Below are 26,721 nucleotides of genomic sequence, written 5' to 3'. Positions count from 1 at the left end.
ACACTGAGCTTCGTATTCCACTTCCACACACAGTGCGCTGCTCTGAACTCCCAGAAAAATGAGCTTGCTCTTCAGTAATGGAAGATGACGACCTATATTTAAGTGGTAATCTCTGTGTATGTGTGCTTTTATTCCTTCTGAATACTCAGAACTTTTTTATTATTATTATTCCTTAGGGCATTCCCAGCAGAAAAAGAGGAAAAATGTTCGATATTAAGGCTTGGGCTGAGTACATTGTGGAGTGGGCAGCAAAGGACCCATACGGCTTCCTTACCACGGTGATCTTGGCCCTTACACCACTGTTCATAATTAGTGCAGCGCTGTCGTGGAAGCTTGCAAAAATGATTGAGGCCAGGGAGCGAGAGCAAAAGAAGAAACAGAAACGCCAAGAGAATATAGCAAAAGCCAAACGAACAAAGAAGGATTGAACGGGTGAAAAAAGCCCTGCCTTCCTTGTGCAAGGAATACACTTCTGAAATGAAACACTTGTATGTTTTGTGTTGTAACTGTTCTTTGATACTTGATCCTCCTGTTTCTTGAAGTATTAAATTTAATCCTTTCCATGTATCTTTTCTGCTGAGATGATTTGTGTTAAAGTTTGCCTGAGTGACACTTGTTACAATCATTTAATCTTATTTACTTGTGTTGTGGTGCAGGTTGCTTTTCTAAGGTTGCATGTTTAATTAAAAAAATTAATCTGTTGGGTGGCTCTGAGGGTAGATATTTTTTTTTTTTTTATTTCCTTTAGCCAGCTATGACTTAACAAGTGTCTTCACATTATGAAATTATTGGGAAAATGTGCATGGTAAACTGGATTACAGAAAGGCAGGTTTTGGTATACCTTCAGCAGAGCTGTAGAGACGAGTTAGCTTCAGAGCTAGGTAGCCCATGTTACCGATTCCCTTTAAGGGCCCTGCACGTGGCCTGGCCGTTTGTTCCGCCACACGGGCTGCTGTGGTGTCTGCAGAGGAACCTACCTTAGCTTTGCTGTTTCCTGAGGTGCCAGACATCAGCAGTCTTTAAGTTCAGCTCAAACTCTAGGAAATGGATTGCTTGTTCACAGTACCTTCATTGGTCTTAAGCCGCTCATGGTCTACAAAATCCACTGTTGTGTTCTTTGGTTTTCCCTGAGGATGAGCTGAACTCTCCACCTGTAGCTAACTTGTTTCTGCCTCCAGCCGCTTTACGCCTCAGAGGACAGCCACACAGGATCGTTGCCACGTGTGCTGGTGGCTGCGGCAGTACAGGAGGAGGATGCACATACTGGTGACAGCAGCTACCTTCTAGTTACCTGCTAACCTTCTAGCTAACTCTGATTTAGGACTTTCTAAGTTTAAGCAGGGTCTTTGCTCTCATGGCCCTTGAAACTCCTGCTGCCTTCCAGGCTGCTAAACGATGGCATACTGGAAAAGTCCCATTGGGGGTTGTGTTGTAAATATGCCAAAATTATGTAACCTTGGTTCCAATTCATGTTTTTCTAACAGAATTGATTAATTTTTCAGAGCCTAATTATTATTGGTGGTCTAGTTCTAAAGAGCTTGTGGCAGGCACTTAGTTTTTAGAGTTAATGTATTTCTAAACAGCAGCACAGAGTTGTGCTTTCCAGCAACAGTTTTGATATGTTTAAAACCTTCAAAAAATACCTTGATTCAAATGAGGAGACCTCAGAGCTGGCTGACACCAAGGGGATTAGAGGTGTGGAGTCGATAACTGAAACACCTTAAAGTAAATGTGAAGTACTGCTGATCTTCTTCCAATTTCGTTGGTCAAAGCAAGCATTAGTAGAGTATGGCATTTTATACCTCCAAGGGATTAAGTCACCATGTTTTGTCTCAAGTGTTGTCAAATGCGTGTGTCTCACCTTTGATAAGCTTAAAAAACATAGAGGAGAACTGATGAAAGATGCAGTCCATAAATAAATTTGATACTTTTTGCAAAAATGTGTATGGTCTGTTTTTGACTTGAAGTTCTCAGACATCATCTCTAAGCAAACAATCTGCATGTTTGATTTATCTAAACTAGCCAAATAAATCATACCATTTAGGGAAGTCACTGAATACACCAGAAATAAAAACTAGCTTTATTTTTTTCTAATATTAATGACAGTCCTTTGTCCCAAACCATGTGTTATTTTCCTGCAGCTTTACCGAGTGCTTCTAAGCTCTGCAATAGTACTTAGATATAGTAGTTTTAACTCAGCCTGATTTTATCCTGTGCTTACTGCTGGCTGCAAATCAAATGTTATTTACCTATGTTGTGTATCTTAAGATTCATGCAGGGTGTTGTTAGTGCAGTGCCATAGTGATACCTGTGAGTTAAATGAACTTTTCCATCCACTTGCCAGAGGAAAGCACACTGGCACAGGAATTAACAAGCATTCTGAAGAATTATCTTCAGCTGACACTTGGGTTTTGGAAAACTTGAGTGTACTGAAATTATTTTAAAAATACGGGATCCTTCAAGGAAAAAAAAAAGAATTATTCAAGAAAATTAAGTTTGCTAGAAAACCTCCCTGTGATTTCAAGAGTAACTGATGAACAGCAACTCCTGAAAACAAAGTTAAGTAACACATCCTGATTTTCACTAAACCCAGACATTTTACAATACTTTGTCATGACTAAGCCTTTTTGAACAGTTCTGCAAAAAGAAATTAAACTGCCCTTACATTACTTTATTGCACACTCAGGTATAACAGCTGTTCATGTTGTCTGTTTAAAACACTCTTCCATTAGCAGTATCTGTGCAGGACAGCTGTTTATCTGCTCTGGCTACTACCGCTGCCCGGGGGCATCCAGGAGCCTGGCTGGAAGGTACTGGCAGTGCTGGTTGGGTCTTCCGAAGGCTCGTTCTTCCCGTAGTAGGGGGCAGAGGCATGGCCTTTGACACGAGTATGAGCTGGTTCAGCAACAAGTCCCTCCTTGTACTCCTTGGCCTGAAGCAGCTTATCCTTTTCAGATACATCTTTGATTTTCTGTTTCATTTCTTCCCTGTAATTCTCATTCTTAAGAATCTCCTAAGAACACAGTAAGAAGATAATTAGATAAATAAGTGCAATACACAACATTAGAATAAAGCATTTTGAACAGTCATTGTTTTTCTTGATCTTATAATCCAAATTTTCAGGTACGTAGGTAAAATGAAATGTAGCAAAATTAAGTGTTTTTCTACAACTGCAATTTCAGGCCTAGTTTTGAATGTTCTTAATGTTTTGATCATGTTGTTGAAGTAAAACTGCACTGTGAGGTCCCAACTTCACTGGTCTTGGAAAAGAAATATGGTCATCAACAAATGTGAGAATGCATTAAAAATAAGGCTACCTTTTACGCTGTCTTCCGCATAGGAGTTGCTACTATAGAGCTGTTTATCCCTTGCCTGTAACTACGCCTATGACAGCAGGTACCTGCACCCCAAGGTGCAACGCTAGGGGAGATGCGTGTGCAACCTCGGCACAGCTACAACGCTAGCTGCAGCCATGCAAGACTAATAGATAATAAATAAAATATTAGCTGAAAGTGCTAGTACAGAACCAAAACTGCCATTAGTACCTCAGGAGAAAAAACACAGGGTGGAGGAAGCCAAAAAATCCCTCAAGGAAACCCTACCCCAGGGATCTGCATGGTCCAAGCAGGAAGGGAGGCCAACACATCTTATTTCTTCAGAAAAATCTTATCTTAGAGACATCATGAAAACAAACACTACTTTCTTTGTCATCAGTTGCCTCTCTACTTACATTCACGGATGCACAGAGCAGAGGCAAAACACTTCACATACCTATGTAGCTTGAAAATACACATGCAGCACAAAAATGACTTTGCTAATAGAAGGAGGTGGGGAGAAAATTCTGCACTCCAATAAAAAAAGTGTAACAAGGTCAAATTATTAACAGTCAGTATAGCAAAACCTCATTGTAATGTCTCTCAATTCTATACTTGTTTACCACATGTCTGCATAAGCCTACCACGACTTGACCGATTTCAAAGAGATTACTCCTATGGTGCTTGTATTACCCCACTACTGAAGAAACAAGGCCACATAACTTTGTGATATCTGAAGTCTCTGATAAAACAGCATGGAAAATTTATGAAAATATGGCTTTGATTCACGTATTGTGAACAGCTGCTTACTAACCTAAAATCTTCTCCAGTGGTTACTTTAACCAAGTTATCTTAGACAGGTACTAGCAGCTGTAACCAAGTTCTAAATGCTCTAAGTCCATTTTAAAAGTTGATGTATAACTCCCATCTGGTTTTCAGACTCAAGTAAGGCTCTTTTAATCAGCTTTCACTTGCCATAGCACAGAGGCAAAAGTACAGAGATCTAGTAAAATAACCATACTGATGTTGAAAAAGCCATGATCCTCATCAGTACAGACAGAAAAAAAGATGTTCTTCCAACATTCTCTTTATACAAATTAATGATGTAAGCCCTTTGAACCTGCAATTCTCAGGAGGCACATGGTACCTACGGACTATCAGAAATGTACTTCACTGGTTATAAGAGAAACACACGGATTGTGATTATGCTGAAAAACTTAAAAAAAAAAAAAAGTCTTAAGACATCCAGCCATGTTTTATATCAGTTGAAATCCTCACATGTAGATGTTCCCCTTGAAATGCAGCAGCTCCCCACATTTGGAGCAAGATACCAACAATGCAACAAGAACCAAGTCCAACTACACGTTCTGCAGTTCACTTTTAGGTAGAGTGTCAAAGAAGAAATCTTACTCACTACAGGTAACTACATGTCCAGCTTTGTTGATTACTCTAAGTTCTATGAGGTTTTTAATACTTCTAATTATAAGAGTTGCAGGCCTTCCCTCCTTAAAAATGCAGGTCTAAGACAGTGATCTCTAAGGTTTTCTTGAAGATTAACGTTGCTGTTAAGAAAATGCCAAAGTGAGTGGCCCTGTGTGGAGGCTGAGGCAGCTGCTTTCCATGCAGAAACTGATGAATTCTGCATATTCTGCCATCTCAGTAGTGGTAACAGCTGCACGAACAAAGAATGAAAGATGGACTGCTCATGGGGACAACACAGCCCAGGACATGTTGCTGTCTCCCAGATGTGTTGCTGCAAAAGAGATCAGGCTGTATTTCATACCACTGGCATGAAATTTCCACTTGCAAACTCTACTTTTGTTTAAAGTTCTTGCTTAACTCTGGCAGCTGAGATGCATCACCAAGCATCCTCTGCTGCTTGGAAACTGTATTCACCTCTACTCCATAGACAGCAAAATCTTGACATTTGTCTCAAGTCAAAAGATTTTCAGTGCCTACCAGGCTGTACTGGAAGACTTGCTTTGTAGGCTGAAGATTTGGAATGGGGTGCTCTTTCATGCTTAAAGGATCTCATATTATTACTGCTTTTCTTTTTCTAAATAAACTAGTAGCCTTACAGAAAAAAAAAAAAAAAAAAAAAAGTTCCTCCTGGTAGAAAAATGTCATAAATACAAAGGAGGATCTCCAGACTTGCTTATTCCTTCAGCTGGCATCTTGCTCAGCAGCGACTAGCCTCTACTGAATACTTCTTGCTAGCCTTTTCCACAGGGAAACCTTTCCTATTCTGCAGTACATTATGAACCCCACAATCTAAGGAACTCCTCCTTGCCTTCCTCTTACGTGGTTCCTGTTTTATACTTGGTCCTCAAGCAAGCCATCAGTTATAACACCACTTACCTCTCATTGAGCATTTTCAACCTCCTGAAGGCAAAGGGAAAACCAAACTTGTGAACACGTAGCAGGTGGCTAATTATATTTTACCAACGTAACAACATCCAAGAGGGATTGTTTAAAGGTTATTTTAACAGAATACTAACTAGTTTTGGTTTTGTTCTTTCCAGAGTATTTTCTGAAGATACTATACCCAAACCTATAAATACAACAGGTCTATGTATTACTAATTTTGAGCAAGATATTACATTTCATTTCAGATAGATTTGTATTTTGATTAAAATTAACAGCTTCTTTATGCTAGCTTAGAAACTATTCCAACTTCCTAGTTTATCTTAATTACATATGTTGAAATACTCATGACTTCCCTTGATTTTAATAGGTTTAGCTAACTATTACTTGATGCCAGAATTGAGAAACATCTGGGCATATTAATGTTCTTTGAACTGTACAGGCACTACATATTCATAGAATACTTGAATTTTGGTGTCTACTTTGAATATTTTATGTTAAATAATGAATTAACTTGAACTGTTAACTCTGCCTGTTAAAAATTCATACATAGAAGATAGCAAAAAAAAAAAAAAATTAAAATTACAAAGAGAAAGGAAAAAAAATCTGGCTTTAAACAGTATTTAAAAAGTTGATTGTTACAAGACATATTAACATGTCAGAATATTTTCCTCACTGGCAACTTAAAAGTCCAATAAAGTAAGAGACATTAAGCCAATTCACCCGTTTCTATAATATTACCAAACTGGTCAACTAAACTCCATTTTCCAGTTTGACAAGTTATGCAGGCAGGATGAAATCATCAGATATTACATCATATTTCAAGAGTAGGAGGCAGAGAGAGAACCTCATTACCGGGAAACACTGAATGTTCTGATCCAGGGCAGGTCTAGTTAACTCAGCAACTGAGCATGAGCTCAGTAGTGCCAGGTTAGGAATAAGAAATAATGTGGTAAATGAAGGGCTGTGTCAGTGTGTGACTAAAACAGAGGAGCAGTTTGAATGAGAAAGGCATATCTGGCTTTGCTAAAATAGCTACTCGATTCAAACACTGAACCAATTGGCTTCTAAGTTTGTGCAGAACATACGTGCTAAATAGCTTTTGTTAATTGACAATCAACAGTCAAATCAACATAAGATTTGCTTTATTCAGGTCAGTTTTGGAGCAAATCTGATAAGCTGCAATTTTAAAATATGGACTGTGTTCTGTGCACTCAATGTGAGTTTTTAGAAGGAGACACCCGCATAATTAAAAAATAAACTGATCAGAATGATCTTTGCTGGCTGCATCACAACTTATGGCCTCTCTCATTGTCTAGGCTTTGTAGAAAAGCTTTTTTTAACTTTTAACATAAATCAGATAAATTGTTCAAACAAATTACTAAAGATAGCTGCTGTTTTAGAACAGTTGTGTTTGCTTGCAACCTACAACAATTCCTTAAATGTAAGGAGATACAGAAAGGCACCACATAATTGTACCACAGGTTTTTGAGATGAGAAACTCATTCTGCTGTAAGTGAAAGGTAACTCCTTAAGATCATCTGGTACAGTTGACCCTAGATGAAGGCTGTTTGTGCATTTTGTGCTCCTAATCCTGTAAATAAGAGGTGCACTAATTGTTTGGAATTAATCAGTAACAGCACAAAAAATGCAATTAAGGTTTAAAACATTCCACAATTAATGTGTGTTAAGCCAACACACTGACCACAAATGTGCAAATCTGTGCTTTGATGACTGCCCGATAGTTTTAAATGCAGTGCTAGCATCACATTTACTACTAAGCTAAATCAGTTAAATACTAATTCTAACTGAGAGCAATTTTTGTTTAAAGCAAATCTACAGAAAAGCAATGGTAACTATTACTAAATATTGCTACTTCTGAGCTACAGGATCTTTGGTGTGAGCCAATACAGTCTCTAGGGCACCAAAGTGCAGCACACGCATTTGGCAAGAACATGTAACGAGAGGTGAAAGGAAGAGAAAAGGCACAGATGATAGAACATAAAGAACGTCAGCTACACACGGAGTCAGTAGGGTTTGTGCCCACATTGTTTTTATAATACTGCAGAAACCTCTGGACAGAACTACAGATGTTCGCAATTACAGATAAAACTGTGTAGAAGCAGCAAAAATCACAACTAGCTTAGCACCACTGCACTCTACCCTCAGTAAAGGGCAGTGCACAACCTTGCTGCTCACAGAGCAAACAAGGAACTGTGGCTGTGACTCAGCCCCAGCCCCAGCTCGGTCCTTCCTTTGCCCTTACTCCACATATGACGTACCCTGTACCAGCCCTTTTCCTGGTACACATTACTGCTCCCTTCCACCCCCGTTCAGCTGTGCTGACAGTGAATGAGGGGACAGAGACAATACTCCATGCACTCCCTCCCACTCAGAGAGAAACAGCAGAGCAGCAGCTCTCTCCCCTACAGCCTTGGGATCTGCAGCACAGGCAAGCTGGAAGCAATGGGACAAACTGGTACCTCACTACTCTTCTGTAGAGGCTGGCAAGCACCCCTATGCTTCAAACTGGAGGATAAAGTTAAAGTGAGTAAGAGGGGAAAACTCTACAAGATGACAGATTTGTCCAGCTCTCAATTTATTTATTTTTTTTTAATGACCTCTCTGACCACTCCCTTCTATTTAGACTTTGTAGCTCAGCTCTTTATATTGTCAAGTTTTACTGTCCTTTCACACCGAGTAATAATCCTCTAGGAATCATGCAAAATTTACTATACAAAATACTATTTAGTTCAAGCCAAGTAATTTTAATGTGTCCCAAACTTTCAATACTGGTTGTGGTCCTGGCTAACAGAGGAGGAAAATATTTTGCTCAGAGAACTGTTTATCTCTGTGAATTTTTAGTAGTATTTCCCAGAACTGTACATCATATTCTGCACCTTTTTGTGGCTTCGGGAGTAAAATACTCAATTTGCTAAGCCCTATTCTCTGTGCAAGAATGTACAATCTCCATGTCAGAGTTCTCATTTTAAAACTTCTCAAGCCAAGCATGCCAAAAAAGATAGACACAAAACTATAATTTGCAATTCCAACAGTGTCAAGCAATTTTTCTAAACACTATCCCATTCTGCTTAAAGAAATTTGAATCCTGTGTAAACTAATCTCAATGACTGAAACTAGTTGTGATCATACCATCTCTCACATAAAAAATATTTATGATCAAATAAATGGGAAAAGGGGGTCTGTATCGTGGCAACCGATGTAATTTCAAAGTAATTATTCAGGGTAGAGGAGGGAGAAACAATCATTGAAACTTTATGCTTATTACAACTCACTGAAGTATGTTTTTCCTCCCTTGACAACAGACTGTCAAAACAGATGATTATGGAAATGATAGAAAAAGTTCAAAAGAGAGGAGCTGTCACAAAAAGTTTCTCTTTCTGTTACATTTCACCTTCTATCCAAGCGTGCAATTCAGAAGCCAATGAGTTTTATTACTGTGTAACAAGTACATAGTGCATGAGAAAAGCAGTCATTTATTGTGGTTTTCTATTTTAACATATTTTCAAGCTCTTGACACTAATTAAAGGAACATGCAATTCTACTTTACTTCCCATTAAATAATAGCATAAATACACATCCATACAAAGCAACAGTGACAATTCAATTCAAACTGAGAACATGCAGCCCTGTGTGACCTACAGAGGAAGAGGCATGAACCTTAAGAGTGAAGAAGTGGCCTGTGATGCAAAGATCTGTATAGACAGAGTAGTGCTACTGTAGGTACACAAGCAGAAATTGCAGGATACCACATTGGCACGTCCAGAGATAAACAACATTTGTCTCCATACCAGTTTCTCTAGGCATTGCCATGAAATCCTCCTCTGGTTTTGACTCATGCCATCTTCTAGAACCCTACAACAGTCTGTAGGTAACCTTATTTCTACCTCCATTCTATTGACAAGGCCATAAACAACAATGTCAAGTTACTCAGGCACTCTTGAACCACAGGACATTGCCAGAAGTAGTGCACAGCTACAAGGTCTGTTTAATGAAAAACTAAGGGTTAAATTTTATTTGGGTACTTCATGTTACAAACAGAAACAGAGTTACAAACTCTTTAAAACTCTACCAACCTGATGTCCTGTGAAATCAGAAATACTAAATAAATAGAAGTTAGGCACAGAAAAGCTTAAAAACTCATCATATGCTTGAAATTTTTATGATTTGCTACACCCTAAAAAATATGTGTCTTGAAGATTCAATATGCCTTAGATAAGATACCTAAACCAATTTTGATATCATAGAATCATAGAATACTTTAGGTTGGAAGGGACCTCTAAGATCATCAAGTCCAACCATTGAGCCATTAGGGCTCTAAAGTCCTCTGCTAAAACAGATCAGAATCTGTCAGGGTTGGAAGGGACCACAAGGGTCACCCAGTTCCAACCCCTCTGCCATGAGCAGGGACACCTCCCACTAGATCAGGCTGCCCAGAGCCTCATCCAGCCTGGCCTTAAAGACCTCCAGGGATGGGGCCTCAACCACGTCCCTGGGCAACCCATTCCAGGGTCTCACCACTCTCATGGGGAAGAACTTCTTCCTCATGTCCAGCCTGAATCTGCCCACTTCCAGCTTTGCCCCATTCCCCCTAGTCCTGTCGTTACTCGATAGCCTAAAAAGTCCCTCCCCAGCTTTCTTGTAGGCCTCCCTAAGATACTGGAAGGCCACAATAAGGTCACCTCGGAGCCTTCTCTTCTCCACACTGAACAGCCCCAACTCTCTCAGTCTGTCCTCGTAGGAGAGCTGCTCCAGCCCTCGGATCCTTCTCGTGGCCCTTCTCTGGACACGCTCCAGCAGGTCCACATCCCTCTTGTAATGGGGGCTCCAGAACTGGATGCAGTACTCCAGGTGGGGTCTCACCAGAGCAGAGTAGACTCCCACTATCCGTGTAAGGTAAAACCCAGCTGTGTGTTACATACACGCTGATCATATAAAGATGAGAATCAGATAGAGCTAGATACTCTACTGAAACAGACAGCACAACCAAAGCTTGCAAGTATCTTATGCCTACAGCCACCATCTCAAGTAGGATCTGCACCAACAGATAATAACAATTCTTTCATTAGTTTTTAAAATATATTTACATAATGCTATCTCAAATGATAAATAAAGCATTTTTCTTTAAAAGGAGTGTGACTCAGAATGAAAAGAGGAGATGTAGAATGCAGCAAAGCTCGTGAATGCCATGCAAAGTTACCTATCAACAAAATGCTGAGAATTTTCGAAGTTCTTTTCAGAATTTTGCTTGAAATTCATGAAGGTACATAAGAAGTAATAGACATACCCACAGTGGTCCTCCAAGTGTTACATTTTTAAATATCCTTTAATGGTATTTTGATGGATTTGCTATTCCATTTTGATGATGGAATAGCAACACAAGCCTCCCACAAAAAAAAGAGTCCCAAAGAGAAGGATTTTCCCCCTGCCTCCCAAGAGCATTTTTTTCTTTCCTTTGCAACAGAGATGTGAAAAATCCAAAATGTAAGGATGCCATGTTTTAAGTCAGGAGTGAAAACTGTAGCCAGAAGTAAAACTGGGAGGTAGGTGTGTATGCAAGACAGCGTGTTTACATTTACCCTGCAATCTATTTGATAAGCCATACTGAAAGTGGACTACGGCTTGATGAATTTAAGATAATAGTCTCTTAAAGAAGTAATTTGCATGGATGGAACATCACTCCTATAAAACAACTGCTATTTCACAAGACAACTTTTAAAAATAAATTCTGATAACATTAATGCATAGCAGGTAAACTAATTTGCACGTAATGTGATAAATTATTAAATCAAACCAGCATTTGATTTAAAATATTTTAATTTGTAGTTTTTAAAACGTTTTCATTAATTAAAAACTGTAAGTTCTCTAGACAAGGATATGTTTCCTACTTGTCCCAAAACATGGAACATACATATAGTCTCCTATATACATTATAAAGAAATGTGATAGCTTACTTAATTATTCATCACTTGTTAAGTTGGTTAAAATATAACTTACAGCTGTGCAGGAATAAAGGTAAAGACAAATCTTCCTCAGCCAACCATATATGGCCATAAACTATATATATATAAAGTGTCAGATGACAGACTGCTATAGTAATGCTAAAATATACACGTATAATCTCAGATTCTCACCTATGAATAAAGCAGTATGTGTATATGTATATACACATGCGCATGCTTACACTGTGTGCAGAAGTGGTCCAAAATTCTTTATCAAGATGGACTCCCTGATTACCATAGGAACAGAATATGTTTAAGTGCAAGATAAGAAACAACTTGGTCTGCATTCATTTGCAAAGTTACTACTCTCATTCATAACCAAGTTGAGACTTGGCATATTTTAAGTTGTAATAAAATCAAAAGGCAACCCTTTCCAGTGTCCCAGAAAATAGCTTTTAAAACTCGAGGCTTCCAAACAGTAGCATACCTTACAGTACTGGCCAGATTAGAAATAATCAAGGTGATGAGCAGCATTCTTGGGTTATGACTAGCCTAGTACTCAGAAGTCTAAGTGACTCCCTCCAAAAACAGGGAAAAAGCGGTGGAGGTGTAGGGGGGAAGGAAAATGTTAAGTATGTGAAACACTTAAAATTAACAAAAAGAATCGTGAAGTCACTGGAGTATTCTCCCATTAAAAAATACAGAATGTAAATAAAGAGATTTAAACCAATTTCTTCCTTGAGAAAATGAAAGCTTTATAATGTAAACAAACAAACAGAAAATCAGTTAGGTATTTGTGGAAGAAAGAATGGCCTGGACCCAGAACATTATCCAGTCTTTACATTGTCAGTAGACTTTGCTGTTGTCATCACCCAGCTACCTTGGCCAGCCTAAGGAAGGACAACTCACATTCATTCTCACTTAAGTGACTGACACATCATGATGATTATGAATGACATTTTGTTGGCCTACACTATTCACCAACTGTGAATATTGGTTCCCAAATTGTGGCCAACAGTGCTATCAGTAATATCACTAAGATCCATGGGATCTGTGAAGTTGGATCATAAAGCTCATCATGAGACCTGATAGCCTAAGAAATTTGGCAGCCTCTTTCAACCATAGCTGTGACCTGTACAAAAGACAAGTTTGACAAATAGAAAAAAAAAAAAACCCAAAACACAGAATACTAAAGGGGATGGTAGGCAAATAGGGCAGAGAAGGGGAATAGAAATAATAGTAAAGTTAAATGTGCCATTCGGTATTAAAAATTAAAAAAAAAAAGTAATAGGCAAAAGACAGGGGGAAAAAAGGAAAACTATCAAAAAACCCAGTAGTATTACAGACCGTAAAGGTAGGAACATTGGCACAGCTCCAGACACTTATGCTTTAGGAACTGTAATGCTGTTTTGCAGTGTTACAATATGATGTTGACAGTAAAATGACACTAAAGCAAACATGCAAAATTTGTTGGCTCTGCATCCTTTTTAAAAGTAGTCTAGTCTCATGAGAAATATGTAAAAGAACAGGAAGATTTGTAATACAGAGTTTCAACATGAAATATGGTCACAAATACTCCCTTGTTCCATACCTGTCAAACAGCAGTTTACCACATCACCATTACTGTCAAAAAGGGAATAAAATACAGAATAGCAGCCAGTAAAGATTATGTAGCTAAAACACTGAGGCACATCAGTCCTACAAATCAGGACTAAACAGTATTGTATATGTAGTTCATCAATATATTTATGATGTTATTATAGTATAGGAGATTGTGTTATAACAGTTTCAAATCAGGACAAAAGTAGATGATGCATGTCACACTATACTATTGCAAAACAAACAAACAAAATCCCTAAGCCAGACTATCACATATTTAAATTGTGACTGCAGCATTATTTTTAAAAAACATTCATAGATTTGAACTACCATTTCATATATAGGTAAAAACAATTTAGAGATTACTTGAAAGAAAAGGTAACTACTTTTCAAATTGCTGGTAACATTTCTGCTCTGATAAGGTCAATGCACAGCTCTGCAGGAAAAGTAACTAGCTGCCAAGTTATTTTTCAGATGTATTATCTCACGAAACTGAAGGTATAAGTACATCTGTAACTCCGAATGAATCACTGCTGCCAATAATCTTTCATTTTCCATAAATTGCTTTTTCTGGAAGTTAAGATATTTAAACTGTTATTGATCCACAGCTGTCTCACCTGTGGAGACTCCTTGCTCCCTAATTTGAAACAGAACGAATACCTCCAGTGCCAGGAGTAGCTGTATCGCACCACTTCCGAACCCAAGGCTCCCCACATTCTCTGGAGTAGGCTTATTTTAGTACAGTTATCATGGCACTCTGGCTCATGGAAATGGTAGCACAAAAGACATGTAACACTACTCATCTTCAGGCATCACATGAGGTGGTAATTTCAACAATAAAACTTGTATATATAAAGTCAGTACAAGCCAGAGTTACTTAAAAGGAGACTGGTGCAAGCTTAGAAGAACTACTACAGTATCACTTTTGCACAAGCAAATAGGATAAGGAGGGAGGAGGAAAAAAAACTGGTTTAAATTACATTTAATACTTGCATGAATATTAATGCAAAGAAAAATGTGTTCATTCGCTTTAATTCCTAAAAAGGTTTGAGGATAACTTTAACTTAAATTTCGTGTATTCATGGGTGTATTACAGCTCTTATTAACTCTGTAACCTCAGTGGCAAGTGTGAAACAGAGGCAGAGGGAATTAGCTGAAAAGCTCTAAGTTGCATGGGACCTCATCTCAACAGGTTATGGCTGATAAACATCAGCTGATAAGCATCCCTGGGACATCTTAACACACTGGCAGGCACAACAACATTTCACAAACCAGTATATTCAAGAAGATCTCAATGACCAGATCTTTGGTTAGAATATGCCAAGACAGATTCACTGAATTTGACAGTTATTCCTACTGATGCAAGTCAAATATTTGCCTCTGCAGGTGTCAGTTTGAATCTTCTGTAGTAAATTATACCTCATCTACTCACTCATTCCTAGCTGGTGCTCAGCAGCTTATAATACAAATCCACAGCAAGTAGTGTATGTGCATGCATCCGCATACACAGATCAACAGCCAAACTTATTACACTCTTTATAAACTCATTAGCATGAAGGACTCTGGGATATTTCCCTGTTTCATTCCATCAGAAACCACTTGCAGAAAAAGTCACAGTTACAACTCTCCCAACTCATTGGCATTTTACAATGTTAGTGAAATTTCTTATCCTGTACTGATGAATCCACTCACAACTGTATTTAAAAACTGCATTTTAATGTAAACTACCATGAAAAAAACAAACCTTGCATAGACAACATATTTTTAAAATTCACAGCAGCATTTCAGAATTTGTTTAAAGAAATTCTTGAATGGCCATGATCATCTTAAAGAACCTATGTAGATCACCCTAAAGAATGCACATGGCTAAAAAGAACAAATAAAGGAGTTTATATCTCCATTTGTTTTGGTGTTTTTTCCAGTTGTTAGATACCTATAATTTCATCAATCAGGCGAGTGACTAAATTCTCCCCCACAACTCACAAATTAATGGACAGATGAGTCCACTATAAATTAATTATTGTAGTTTAACTACAACAATTGAAAATTTGAAGACATTTCCTCTCTCTCACCTCAATGGTGGGTGGATCATTTCTTTTTTTTCTTATCCATGCTGCAAAATAAAGAAAAATAAAATTGATTATTTCAAAGATTACAGACAGTATTAAAACTCAAAATTATGATGAACTTATAATGGAAAGCAAACATTTATATTAAAAAGTTACAACAGAATTTGCCACAACCTGTCCAGTCATCTAATTTACCAAAATGTAAAGACCCAAGGTGTTATTTCCCATGTCAATAGTCTTGGTCTTCACAGAAGGAAGGAGGGGAAAAAAAAAAAAAAAAAAATAAAAATCACCTTCATGAGGAGAGCCTGGGCACAGTTTACATAACACCCCAGCTACCAAAACGGGTCTTAAAAAAGCAGGGATCATGGCGCAAGCCTGTTGCTGAGTTTGTGATACGGAGCTCAGCTTCCCCCTGAGAGAACAGCAAGATGATTGCTGGAAGGAATGAAAAGTCTTAGACCATTCTGGAGGAAAAGGATTTGTGTATAAACCCCAGGCATTGTTAAAGTTGAATTCTAGTGCCAACTAAAACTCCTTAATATGGATGCAAGATACACCCCCAAACTCCGCCGAGGGGCTACAAAGCCCTGACTGCACCATGTTCTATAGCTGTGTGGGACCTCTCACTGCACTGAGGGGGACACACTGTAACTGAGGGATGGGTCCCCCCCTCCCAGTCAAGTCACACTGGAAAAGACAGCAGAGCCATGAAAGCAGGGGCAACTACAGCTGACCTGTGGCTCAGGATTTCATGATGAACCAAAATGAATAGACTTATGTCCACTCTCTCATTGCAAAGGCTGATGGTTAGCGTGGGACTGATGGAGGCAGCAATCCAAACAGAACCCACTGCAGACAGAAGTGGCACTCCATTGGGTCTTGCTTCATTCAGCTGATTAGGGATAGTTCCCACTGTTACAGGCATTGTTTATACAAACAAATTGCCTGACTGGACCAGACAATACCCATCATCCTTTAAAATTATTACTACCATAGCACTTTTTCATGCCTTTTCAATCCACGCAATTAGTAGGCACTGTGTTGTATATTTTGTAGATAATTATCTTTTCTGCTCCTATTTTTCAAATTAATAAGTAGCAGAATGCAAATAGCCAGTAACGAACAGAAGGACAAACATAAGCAAAGCCACTTCCAAGTTCTGAGACATAGCAAAATGTTCTTTTGTATGTTTGTTTGTATAATTAAGACTTTCGCTACTGTGCTTGAAAATTACAGCAAAAATGACATTTTCACTATCACCTGGTCAAATTCCTTGTCTGACCTATACCTATCTGAAGTATGAGAAATGCTTTAAGAAGTAACTATTCCAAATTTTAATTTTCTAATACCATCTTTACTGTATTTTGAGGGGAACTAGGGAATGAGTCAGAAGCAAATCCAAAACACTAAAAGCTGCAGAGAGTCATAATGTCACTTCACTACGAAAAAGCACTTACACATATTAAGCGCATATATTCACATATATGAAACTTCCTATTAACATAATGATGGAACTAATGGAGGTAAAATTGCATTACATAGCTCAAAACTTATCCATGAGGGCAAGGTCAACAGCCTTACCTCAAGGTTAATGGTAAAATGCCTGTACCGATATAAAATCAGGTATTACTTCTGGTTCTTGTCTATCACATAATACTTTCTGAAGATGTGTTCCATTAAATACCACCCTCAAACATCTTTCCTTAAAAGCAGTCCCTGCCAGCTCTTCTCAGAGGTCTTTTGGTCCTAACAAAGATTAGGTCTGAATTTGGCATTGTGGAGAAGTGAGTGAGGACTGAAAAATCAGTATCACTCTTTGTGCAAAAGTATTAAGTTAGTGGAAAGAAAAACAGTCCATGAAGGTAATCCATAATAGAACTAAATGACTTTCTATTAAATCTATAGAACTACATAACACCTGACATTTACCTATAGCATTTTCCAACATTTAAATTTTATGAAAATTCCAAATGCAAAATCTGGCAACATGACAGACTAAACTGGCGTGACTGAGACCGGCACCTCTCAGCTGGCAGCCTTGCAGATGCTCTTTGTAAAAGGACCATTATTAGAGAAAATCACAGCAGATAAGCCTTTCCTCCTGACGGATGTCATCTTTGTCCACACTTGGTAACTGTTTCAATATCATCCAGAAAAGCAATAAATTGGAAAAAATATCAGGTATAGAGAAATAGGTATACTAGACACTAATCAATAAAAGATACAGCTGGAGGAAAAAAAGGAAAAGTAGTTAAAAAATGTCAAAATGTAAAAAACCTAGGTTTTAAACCTTCAAAATTTAAGGAATTACTTTCAACAAAGTATCATCTTTTGCCATGCCATATTTTGCTTCTGTCACTTGGAAGTGCAGTACCACTGGTTTCAAATCCACAGCTCTCAGCAGCTAGAAATTGCTTCACTTTTTGGAAATTGCTAGTATTTTCTTAAAATATCAGCTGCAAGTTAACTTCAACTGATTACAACTAGTGATTTTTATGGAAAAATTTTAAGAATTTTAAATCCCACAAAAACTAATCTGCATTTAGAAACTACTGCCAAAATGTAACTGTTACAGTAAATTTTCCTTCAACAGTAGATGGGAGTTTTAGGCAGTTATTTGATTAATGATTTTCAAATGAATGAAATACTATTAAGAGATTTTATCATTTAATTATCTGCTCCAGTTTAACAAGCCACAAACAGAACAGCAAAGGGTAACACAACACCTGTCCTGTGAACAGAAGATGTGAAGCAAGGAACATTATGCAACGTGTTTTCATTAATTAGTAGATCTTAATTAGTAAAACTACTCAAAAGGAACAAACCAATCCTTTATTTAGGAATTAAATTTTGCATCAAACATTCCATTATCAGACTATATTACATACATAAATAGTGCACACAGTTACAACATTGTGCTATTTTCCTCTCTAGCCACAACAAGCATTTAAATGCATGTTTTTTTTAGGAACTCTCAACTGTTTTCTAATAAGTATCAGGACTACAAAACTTTTCCAGTTTAACTCCAAATAAAAATTGCTGCCACGAAGACTGGATACTATTTTCCAAATTACTACAGGTAAATTAATTTTAATATCTTTAATGAGCTGCATTAGAAAATCATTATTTAACAAAAGATTACTTCACTGCTACATAGCTGAGGGAGAAACACAGTAACAAAATTTACTAAAATCTTTTTACAGACATAAAATGAAGTTAGTTTAATATGTAATATTCCCTCTGTGCAAATCCATTTCTGAAATATTCTATGTAAAGCACAGCTCAAGATACATTACAAGATTAAAAGTAAACATTTAAATGGAATAAATTAATATTTAGAACCTTGTACTTTAGTGTTTAATAGTTTTACCAGTTATTTGAAAAGAATTTTTTATTTTTTTTAAATAATTCACCTAAGTCTTTAGGCAGAAGAATGGACTAATATATTTAATACTCATCAGTTTTCAAGTGATTCTCTTTCAGACAGAAAAATTAAAAAGCCTTTCAATTTTTTTTCAAGTTATTAACCATATTTTGAGTATCCAACACAAGGTTCAAAACCCACCAGTACCTCATAACATAGGCATAAGATAAATTCACACCAACAATTAAAGGAATTAAAGGAGCATATACAAAAATACAACCACTCATTTACTACTGAGCTTGCACTTATTTTAACAAAATCCAAATAAATAGTATCTTGAAATTACAACAGTTTGCATTCTCTTTGCAAAATACAGTCATTATATACAATATAGCAATGAAAAAGCTCCCCCACCTTTCCTTGCACTTTCCATTACAGAAGTAGACAACGCAGACTTAAATTACTCTTTGACCTATTTGTCAGTGACACGGAGAGTGGGACTGAGTGCACTCGCAGCAAGTTTGCAGATGACAGTAAGCTGAGTGGTGTGGCTGACAAGCTGGAGGGGAGGGAGGCCATCCAGAGGGACCTGGGCAGGCTGGAGAGGTTGCACCCAGGTAGGGGCAATCCCAAGCACAAATAAAGGCTGGACAGAGAATGGATTGAGAGCAGCCCTGCAAAGGACTCGGGAGTGTTGGTGGATGAAAAATTCAGCATGAGCCACCAATGTGCACTCGCAGCCCAGAAAGCAAATCACATGCTGGGCTGCATCCAAAGAAGCATGGCCAGCATGCCAAGGAAGGCAATTCTCACCCACTTCTCCACTCTTGTGAGACCCCACCTGCAGTACTGCATCCAGCTCTTGAGTTCCCAGCATATGAAAGACATGGGCTTGCTCTAGTGGGTCCAGAAGAAGGCCATGAAGATGATTAAGGGGCTGATGCACCTACCCTGCATAAGGACAGGCTGAGAGAACTGGAGCTGTCTAGTCTGGAGAAGAGAAGGCTCTCTAGAGACTTTACTGCAGCCTTCCAATACTTAAAGGGGATCTACAGGAAAGACGGGCAGGGACTCTATAAAGCCGTGTAGTGACGGGATGAGGGGTAATGGTTTCAAACTGAAAGAGGGTAGATTTAGTTTAGATATTAGAAAGAAATCCTAAGAAATCCAGCAGTTAGACACTGGAACAGGCTGCCCAGAGAAATGCTGGACGCCTTTTCTGTGGAATTTTTCAAGGCCAGGTCAGATGGGACTTCGAGAAACCTGGTGTATTGGAACATTCCAACCCATGGCAGCGGGGCTGGAACTAGATGATCTTTAAGGTCCCTTCCAACCTAAGTCATTCTGTGATTATATATCGCAGCTAAATATATGTTGGTGGAAGCAAAGCAGGTAGGTGCTTATTACTTATTATTTGAACACCATATGCACACATGCATGTACTTGATTAAAAAGTGCCAGTGACAGTTACAGCTGGAAAAGCTTTCCACATGAACGCTCCTTTTCCCTGTGCTAACAAAACAAACACCCTCACCATTGTCAGCCAAGATGTTTTAGATCTGGTAGAGAAGGTAACGTGAATGTCCTGGGCACAACTAAACCATGCTTCCCTGTCCCCCAGAGCTCTGGCAAAATTAAATACTGACACCATTTCAAACTAAATATGCTGCTGCTTCTAGCTTTATCAGGATGGCAGTTCCTGCATGCTCCACTCATTGTAATAATACTTTTTTTCTAAAAGGAATTTTGCAAGATAGCTGGGCACTTCCTACCTTGAGACCCTTGCATTCGATCATCAGTGCTCATTTGCATTCTTATTAGCATGCATGGGATTTTCACTGAAGACTCACACTAGCACATAACACACTAACCAGTGCAAAAGTGAATGTGCAAACTAAGACTCCCATTAATCACTTACCTGGAAAGAAGGAAAAAAAAGAACAAAACCACCTAGGATTATATGGGCAATAAAATGCTGCACTAACCATTCAATCTCATGAATATGTATGTAAAATCACTGAGGTCCTCTAAGGAGCACTATTGACATGTTGTGGGGAGGTAAATTACATATTCTATGGTAAGTGAACATTCAGAACTAACACTACAGAAAGGTTATCAGTTGTGTCCATCCATACTGCTTAGGGAAACGTATGTATTTCCACTTTGTAGGAAAACAGAAGAGGCTTCACCTAAACAAAAACAGGTAATATTCGTACTGTGTGTACGGATTATGCTCTAAATTAAAAGCTACCACACAAAAGGAAACACTTCTGGATTTTTTAAATGAAAAATAACTTAATTTTCTGTGTACAAATAGCTAACAGAAAGGATTATGATTCTCTTTTAATATTGACCATGTTTCAGATTTGCAAAAGCCTCAATGGACCTTCAGTTTTTTTGTAAAATTAACAGGTCTGAGCACTCAGAAATCTAATCCTACGGATCACTTAAAACTAACATCTTTAGTAGAAACATTCCAGGCAAACCCTTCAGAAACAACCCCCGGACTTGTATTCACTAAACTCTCAGGACTAATACACTAATATCCTCTCCAGAGTCTGAGAAACAGCTTGCACACACTGAGCCTGTAATATGAATGACTGGTTTATCTGCTTGCTTTACAGCTATCAGCTTGGTCTTGGTTATGTTATTATATGTTTATAACTTGATAAACACAGCACCAAAATCATCCCCTTAGTTTACCAGCTGTCTAGGCTGAATGTCTTTAGATAGACAATCAGATTTAACTCAGATCCTCCTCAAATTTCACTACAGCCTGCTCCCACTCCTTACACAATCCCTTGTGTCTGGTTTTGTGCAAGCTCTCAGACAACTCATGCCCTTCAGTATTTCCAGGGACAGTACTTCTATTCATTCTGGTGACAAGAGGTTTCTTTTCTAGACATGAAGTGTGATGCAGGGAAACAAGGAGAGGGAAAGGGTGCTGGGGTGACTGCTTTTAAATCAGCTGGACATTAAGGATTATCCACAAATGAAAAAATTGAGTCCACACAGAACAAAGACAGCACAGGTAAAAGCAGCTCTCTGCAGATTTCAAGAAAAAGGAGAGGAAGTAAGGCAACAGAAGCTTTAGTACAATCCTTAAAGTGAAAAGCCTGAGAAGGCTACACAAGGAGGCTGCTATTGCTGAGCCAGCCACAACTGAAGTGGAGAGAGGCTGTGGATGTCAAAGTGCATACACAGGACATGGACAGACAACCCCTGGAGATGTAAACATGTGCCCAGCAGAGAGGATTTAGAACACTAAAAATTCACAAAATTGCCAAGAGTATAGAGAAAACTGAAATAATAAATATTATGCAGCTTTCTAACCTTATATTAAACTTTTATTGTTCAAAGAAAACAGCAAGCACTTTAGAAATCCTTCTGCAAAGTCTCAGACTGTTTGCTGAAATTATTAGCATCTGTGACAGCATGAATTATGAAGTGAGCACCCACGGGAAAAATGCTTCGAGAAATTTTCAAGAGTCTGGACAGAAGATAGAGAGTGAAAGTTCAGTGCAGGTCTTATGGGCCTGGGAATCTTCTAAACCAATCTCAAAAGAGGGAAAAACAGGGACAAAATTGCAATAAACCACTCAGCAAAGTGTGTCTAAAACCCTTGTATTTAACTGTTCCCACTCAGATAGCTTGCTTCTCTAGTATTATTTCAACTCTCTACTCTTTCCATTCTTTCCCATTTCCTACTGACTGAAAGTTTTTTTCATTTTACAGGGGGAGAAAACAAGCAGTGAAGAACTGAACTTCATCAGAGCACCCCACATCCCTGATCCACACTCCAATATACAGCAAAGGCGCAACAATTGTTGGAGCAGCCTCTGTACCCACATAAGAAACTACAAGTTTGGGCTGTTTAAAATCATATTACACTTGCACAAAACTGTGATGTTTAAATTGGTACTGGACAAACAAATACAGGTTAGTTTGTGTGTGTGTGTGTGTGTGTGTGTGTGTGTGTGTGTAATTCCCATACTTTGCCAGAAACACGTACAACATTTACTTATTCATCTTAATTCTGCTTAAGGAATTTACAGGCAAAAAAAACCCACGCATGCATATTTCTTTCAGTTTCTAGAGAAATTCAGTACATAAGAAGAAAAAACTGTAATCTCTACACTGTAAATATTCCTTTTCTCTGTCAAGTTTTTCTATTTGGTGCTGAAAAAAAAATCAAAAAGAAAAAAATCCCACAGTTACAAAGGCAAGGAAATTAAGTGTTAAAAGTGTAAACGCAGCTTGTAAAAACAAGACTGGCCAATTGTCTTTTCTTCTTTTAAACAAACCTTGCAAAAGTGCATCTCAGGTCTGGCAGCTGCACCTTCCTAGGCAAGTCTATACTGCAGGGTCTTTGTATTGGTGCCTTTTCATGTACCACACTGTCAGGTCACATGGATTTGTGCTGAGGTTTCTGAAGAGAGATATAGTACAGGTTCATCAGTGCTACACCGATTCCAGCAGTCCACAGAACAAGCTGGTTGAATCAGTCTAAGACCCATTGTGCAAGGCTGAACAGCTCACATCCATCTGAGACAGTACGACTGTCCCTGTTTTTTTTCCTGTTAATTCCAGCCAAGTGCAGGTAGAGACTGTTGAATTGCATTTTTTCACTCTTAAAAGGCAGCAGCAGGTCTTAGATGAGGATTCACTCACAGCAGAGCAGAGTTACCTGAGGCTTTATCTCAGTGCATCTATCCCAGTGTTTGTGGTGCAGAGTGATGGCAGGACAGTCAGACCGAAGACAAGCAGTGGCTGGAGAACTTTTGGACCTTCAGAAAATTGGATTAGGTAGATACCCATTCAACCCTGAGATGATTTAGTAAGGATAAGCCTATCAGGCTGCTGCTCTTCTTCTTCAGACAGCTATCTCAGACTGATAAAGAACCAGGAGCAACTAGATTAAGACTTGCCAGCCAGCTGTGGGCACTGCTGCAGCAGAATACAGAAGCTCTTGCCACAGTTGATAAACCCTGCAAATAGGTTTGAAACATCTTTGAGAAGGTTTTAGCTGAATATCAGCCTTAGTGTATCACACACACAAAAAAAAAAAAAAAAAAATATGAAAGAGAATAATGACAATGATAAAATGCAAGGTGGAAACAGTTGATATTTATCTGCTGACTCCACAAAGGGATATAACAGGAGCAAAGTTTTCTCTTAATTCAGTATCATCTCCCTCAGGGGCCAACAGTGATCACAACGGAAATAGAATGAGGTAAAGCAAGTATATTGCAGTATTTTCTCAAAACATATGGTAACATCCATTAACATGCAGCTCACTGACAGATTAAACCACAGTGATGCGCATGTTCAACACAGATTTTTCTTCCATGAATACTTGTAACCACTTTTTGAACTGATGCAAACTTCTAACAAGCAGAATATTCAATGACAAGGTATTCCAGTTTAAGTACATATTGGTTAAAATTTAAGTTTGTTTGCTTTAAACCTACCAGCTTCTGGGAGATGCCAGACATTATCCTCCCATGCTGAATGACAGGTAGACTCCATCTATTATTTCAGGTTCCTGAATTTTAAACCACATTTAACCCCCATCTTGTCTTGAGCTCCTACAGCCTCAAGGACCAACATACACTCCCCCTCCACCTTCTCTCTTGCTCCAATGGGCGCTAAGCTAACCCAAAGCAACTTCTCTAATGTCCCTAAGTTTCTTTCTATGTCACAAATTTTCAGACAAAATTTTAATCAGTAGCTGTGGGAAAAAATGCTTCATTATTAACAGATTCTCCAACTCACTACAAGATTGTGTAAAGAAAAGTATAGGAAGCCAAATACCACCATAAAAAAGAAAAAAAAAAGTCCCATCACTGTGCCACAAATAATTCAAGTAATCTACAAACTAACACTACAGTGAAGGCATAATTAATAAGTTTAACACATTTAGTTTTGGTTATTCTATCAGATCCATCTCTGGTACAAATATTTTCACATTTGATAGCAGAAACTCATGATGAAAACAGGCTTCATTATATTTTTATTACATACTGGTTTCCTAAACAATTAGTCCTATTTGTAAAGGGGTTACTTTAAGATTTCATAATAATTATTCAGTTAAACAAAAGCTGGTATTGCTCCAAACGAAAGGTATCAGGCAACCTATTCACACAGTCAGGCTTTCTATTAAAAACACTGAACATACATTAAATAGCAAAATTATCTTGAAATAAAAATAATCAAGATTTACCTTCCCATTCTGTTGGAAAGTCACCCATTTCATACTGATATGCTTGACGATTTATTGCTTCTACAAATCTTTTTTCTGGTATAATCTGTCCTACAGAAAAAAAAAAAAAGGCAGTTAAATATATTTCTAGATACTATTAAAATTGCCGATTATGTTATTGTTTTGAAACTATATTCACACAAGTGTAATGCTATCTACAGGATAAAAATGAAGGATTAAAATACTAAGAAAATTCCTACCATCTAGATGTCAATTTGAAATGCTATGTGTTTCACTAACAAAAGCTGTAATGGTTTGAAAACACACCAGTGAGAGACTCCAAGTCAGAAATACAATTCAATAGGAAAAAATAAAATAAATGCAATAATACAAAGGAAAACCACAGACAGAGTCAGAATACAACCTGATACTCTGTAGTTAGGGTGGTGGTAGCAGTCCAGATGAAACAGTGGTCTCATAGAAAAGATCTGGTAGCTCTTGTCCTCTGGGAATCCAGTAGGTAAGGCCCCCTGTGCTGTCCTGAACCCCAGTTTATATCCAGGTGGGAGCACTTGGCTCCTCCCCCTGGGCAGAGCATCTCACAATGGGTTGATATCAGTCTATGAGTCATGCAGTGGGTCCTTGATGGTCCACTAAACAGAAATAGCTCCTGGGGGGAGTTCTGTATGAGTCATGGGGCGAGGCATGGATGGGCCCATGAACAGGGAGGACTCCTCCTGCTGGGTGGGAAGGTGTTAACATCTCCCTGACCTCTTTCCTTATCTGTTATAGCCTGGGGTGTGAGGTCTGTCCTTCTCAACTGCTACCCATGACTTTCTTAACAGCCCATGAGCACTGACATGGAGAGTATAGAATACACAGTTTTTGGTTCTATCCACATAAGGATAAATTGGTCCCAGCCCCTGTAACCATGACAAAAGCTTACATGTTCCAAAGTTTACTTTTACTACTGACAAACATACTTTCACCCACATTAGCCATCTTAGTGTACCCCTCCCTTTGAGAATGCTTCTCTGAAGAACTGTTTATCAGTTTTCAATCAAAAGGTTTTTCCTTCATATGTATATATGCCACACTATTGCAGGTGAGTCATCAGAAACTTGATGCTGTCCTTAGTCAAAAGTCAGCACTGAAAGCTCACTGATTAGCTTTGCAAAGTGGTCGGGCCACATCATCTCCCATCACTGGCAACTGCTCTGTGCATGCAAACCTCTTCACATATGCTCACAAACTAAATATTTTCTATATTAAAATAAAAAAAAAAAAATAGGTAGCTCTCCAACAGGGAACATTCAGTATGTTGAAAGGGGAGCCAATGGGGAGAACATTGCACCTACATTCCATCCACAGATTCTAGTACTACCAAAGAGGAAGAACTGAGGTTCAACCAGTGATGTAGCACACAGCAGTCTGACTATCATATATCAGGCTACTGTACAGAGAAAGAGTATTTTAATTTACTTTTTAAATAAGCAGATACTGGAAAGATATGAAAGTTCCCCATCTCTCACAGGGGAAAAACAAAACAAAACCTAACAATATTCCCCAGGCTTTGCCTCCCAGTTTTTTTGCTTCCTAGGAGGCTGGTATGGAGAAATTTTACATTTTGAGGAAACAGAGAAATATCTGCATAAAATTTTGAAGAAATAATTGTAGAGTTAGACTCCGAAGATTATTTCCCAAGGACTTTGAAGAATCTTCCTTGTCCCCTAGGTTTCTTTTGGTAGGCCATCATAGCCAAATAACTTAAATGGACTTTTCTATTTTAAGATCACGCCAAGGCCTTTTTAGATGTAACTAAAACAGTTTAGACAAGTGTTGT

At 38.3% G+C, this 26,721-nt stretch overlaps 2 protein-coding genes across 2 annotated transcripts; one reads left to right on the top strand and one right to left on the bottom strand.

The window, feature by feature from the left end:
* The first annotated feature begins 203 nt into the window (after positions 1-203).
* SMIM15 (small integral membrane protein 15) lies at positions 204-428 on the top strand. The gene has a single exon (XM_008946134.1). The coding sequence runs from the start codon at positions 204-206 to the stop codon at positions 426-428; it is 225 nt and encodes a 74-aa protein (XP_008944382.1).
* Positions 429-2,755: 2,327 nt separating this feature from the next.
* NDUFAF2 (NADH dehydrogenase (ubiquinone) complex I, assembly factor 2) lies at positions 2,756-25,880 on the bottom strand. The gene is made up of 4 exons (XM_008946135.1): positions 25,862-25,880; positions 24,900-24,989; positions 15,313-15,353; positions 2,756-3,013 (listed from the first exon to the last, which is right to left on the bottom strand). Exons 1-4 carry the CDS (start codon positions 25,878-25,880, stop codon positions 2,756-2,758), a joined length of 408 nt encoding a protein of 135 aa, XP_008944383.1.
* Between the last annotated feature and the right edge of the window lie 841 nt (positions 25,881-26,721).

Source organism: Merops nubicus, unplaced genomic scaffold, assembly GCF_000691845.1.
Source record: "Merops nubicus isolate BGI_N331 unplaced genomic scaffold, ASM69184v1 scaffold28818, whole genome shotgun sequence".
NCBI classification, from domain to species: domain Eukaryota; kingdom Metazoa; phylum Chordata; class Aves; order Coraciiformes; family Meropidae; genus Merops; species Merops nubicus.
This window is presented reverse-complemented; position numbering and strand designations above follow the sequence as displayed.

Bases quoted from the DNA above. Each gene is read 5' to 3' on its own strand.
- NDUFAF2 (XM_008946135.1), bottom strand. The intron at 15,354-24,899 runs GTAAATCTTGAT...TTTATTTTGCAG, and splicing joins CTTTCCAACAGAATGGGAAG to CATGGATAAGAAAAAAAAGA. The intron at 3,014-15,312 runs GTGAGAGAGAGG...CTGTGTTCTTAG, and splicing joins ATGATCCACCCACCATTGAG to GAGATTCTTAAGAATGAGAA.
- SMIM15 (XM_008946134.1), top strand. From the start codon at position 204: ATGTTCGATATTAAGGCTTGGGCTGAGTACATTGTGGAGTGGGCAGCA.